The 2,058-nt window shown below is 48.7% G+C and overlaps 1 protein-coding gene across 1 annotated transcript; it reads right to left on the bottom strand.

Moving 5' to 3' along the window:
* Positions 1-263: 263 nt before the first annotated feature.
* LOC123175932 (putative disease resistance RPP13-like protein 2) lies at positions 264-2,054 on the bottom strand (the record flags this gene model as incomplete). The annotated part of the gene is made up of 1 exon (XM_044590385.1): positions 264-2,054. A coding segment is annotated over one exon (1,605 nt), but the record flags the coding sequence as incomplete, so codon positions are not given.
* Between the last annotated feature and the right edge of the window lie 4 nt (positions 2,055-2,058).

Below are 2,058 nucleotides of genomic sequence, written 5' to 3'. Positions count from 1 at the left end.
AAGTGCTTACTCGCTGCACATTGAGTTCTCTTCAAAACTGTTTGAAATAACTGAACTTAGCCATCTGCAGCCTGTTTCTCAATGCCGAATTGGTAAACAAGACTTTGAAGACACCTACATTGTTATCCATCTTGCAAATTTCTTTCCTTCCCTGAGTAGTTATACATGTTGATCTAATTTCATGCACTGGCAATATGTCCAATTGTAATATGATATTTGTTGCAAATAGCATATAATAGTACATGTTTATGACGAGTCCAAAATAAATAAATGATGTTTCCTGTGCCGCATGGGACACTGTGCTAGTTATTGTAAATAGCATATGATGGAAAATGAGGTAGCTACAGAAATACATCACCTGGACGAACCTACTACTCCCTCTGTCTCAAAATAAGTGTCTCAAGCTTAGTTCTAAGCTTCAGTGCTATTTTTTTTCCCGAGGAGAGACACTAACTTGCAGTGGTGATGTCCTGAAATAGATTTTTGTCACTGTTGATGTCCTGAAATAGATTTCTGTCCTCCCGTTTAATCATCTTGACATATTTGTGACTAGGATGGATCTTGTGTTGTAATTCTCTGCTGCAGCCAATTAATTGCAGATTTTGTAGCGCAGGCAATGCAAGCTCCTCTATCAAGACGGTAATATGGGTGTCCCTTACCACCAATATTCGCAAGCAATGGAACCCATCATGCTGGAACTCAAGCTTCCCTTCCTCATCCTCATATGAAACCCCAAACAACAGTGAGAGCTTGGTAAGACCGGGCAGTTCGCCCAGCCTTTTGATGAACCATTTGTGCAGCTGCATCTTTGACAGTGATAGGTCGTTCAAGTTTGGCAGCTGTATTACAGGCAACGACTCTATGCGTGACAGGGTCCCAGTCAGACTCATCGTCTTGAGACACTGGAGGCAAGGCTCCGTGAATATGTTCACTGGGAGGCCGTCTACTTCCAACTTGAGTGTGGTAAGGTAGTTGAGCTTGCTCAGGTTGTGTGAAAATTCATTCTCTTTGAGCTTCCCTTGAACGATCACATCCACGATCTCGAGGTTAACCATTCTTGTCAGAATCTCGCCGTCCCAATCCTCCGATGTTTGCACGGAGTCGAGCGTCTTTAGCTGCTTCAGCTCACCGGCACGCCTGGGTATGATCAGCTTATCACCAGTCACATGCCGTAGCGATGTGATCTTCCAGAAGGGTAATGGAAGCTCACGTACTGAGCTGTCTTTGACATCCATCGTCTGAAGATTGCTGAGTTTCCCAATGGATGCATGGATCGTCTTGAGTGACTGGCATCGCGCACCAAGGTAACGGAGATGCACCATGCTTCCGATTTCCTTTGGCAACTCAGTGCCAATCTCCATGCCCTCGAGCATGATGACCCGGAGGAACTTTGATCCTTTCAGCAACTTGGTCAGGACAGATTTTGGAATGTTGTGCTTACCTGAGCACAAAGCAGGAAAGCAGCCAGTAATAGGAGGATTAGCCGTGGCCTCTCTCTCTTCCTGGAAGATGGCAATAATGGAACGCAGCTTGGGCATCGTGTTATCCAGCGCTGCGTATCGATCCATGCTGTTGTGCAGTGTGAGGCGTCGTACAGTGGCCGGCTCAGGGACGTGGTCACCCTGATGCATCTCCATGAAGCTCGCCTCCTGTGCCTCTGAGCGCGCAAAGGACTGGACGCTGCTACCATGGAGGGCCAAGGGGCGGAAGCTGTCATCGCCGCTGGCTGTTTCAGCGACCAGTCCCCTGGCGATGAGCTGGCTCAGGTAGATGTAGCCGAGCTCCTCCGCCGTCTTCCCATCCCGTGGCGCCAGGAAGCCCTCCGCTACCCACAGCTTCACCAGTGTACTGCGGTACGCCTTGCTGTTTATCTCCAGGAAGGCTGTGAAGTAGAGAAAGCACAGCTTCAGCTCATGATGCAGGTCCTCGAAGCTCAGGGACAGGATCTTGTCAAGCCGCTTCGACTTGGCCGACTCGACGAGGTACTTGAACACACTGTCCCATTCGTCAGGGAACTCCTTGTTGTGCATGAGGCCCGAGAGCAGGATCACCGCCAAC

Source organism: Triticum aestivum, unplaced genomic scaffold (genome assembly GCF_018294505.1).
Source record: "Triticum aestivum cultivar Chinese Spring unplaced genomic scaffold, IWGSC CS RefSeq v2.1 scaffold177014, whole genome shotgun sequence".
Classification (NCBI taxonomy): Eukaryota; Viridiplantae; Streptophyta; class Magnoliopsida; order Poales; family Poaceae; genus Triticum; species Triticum aestivum.
This window is presented reverse-complemented; position numbering and strand designations above follow the sequence as displayed.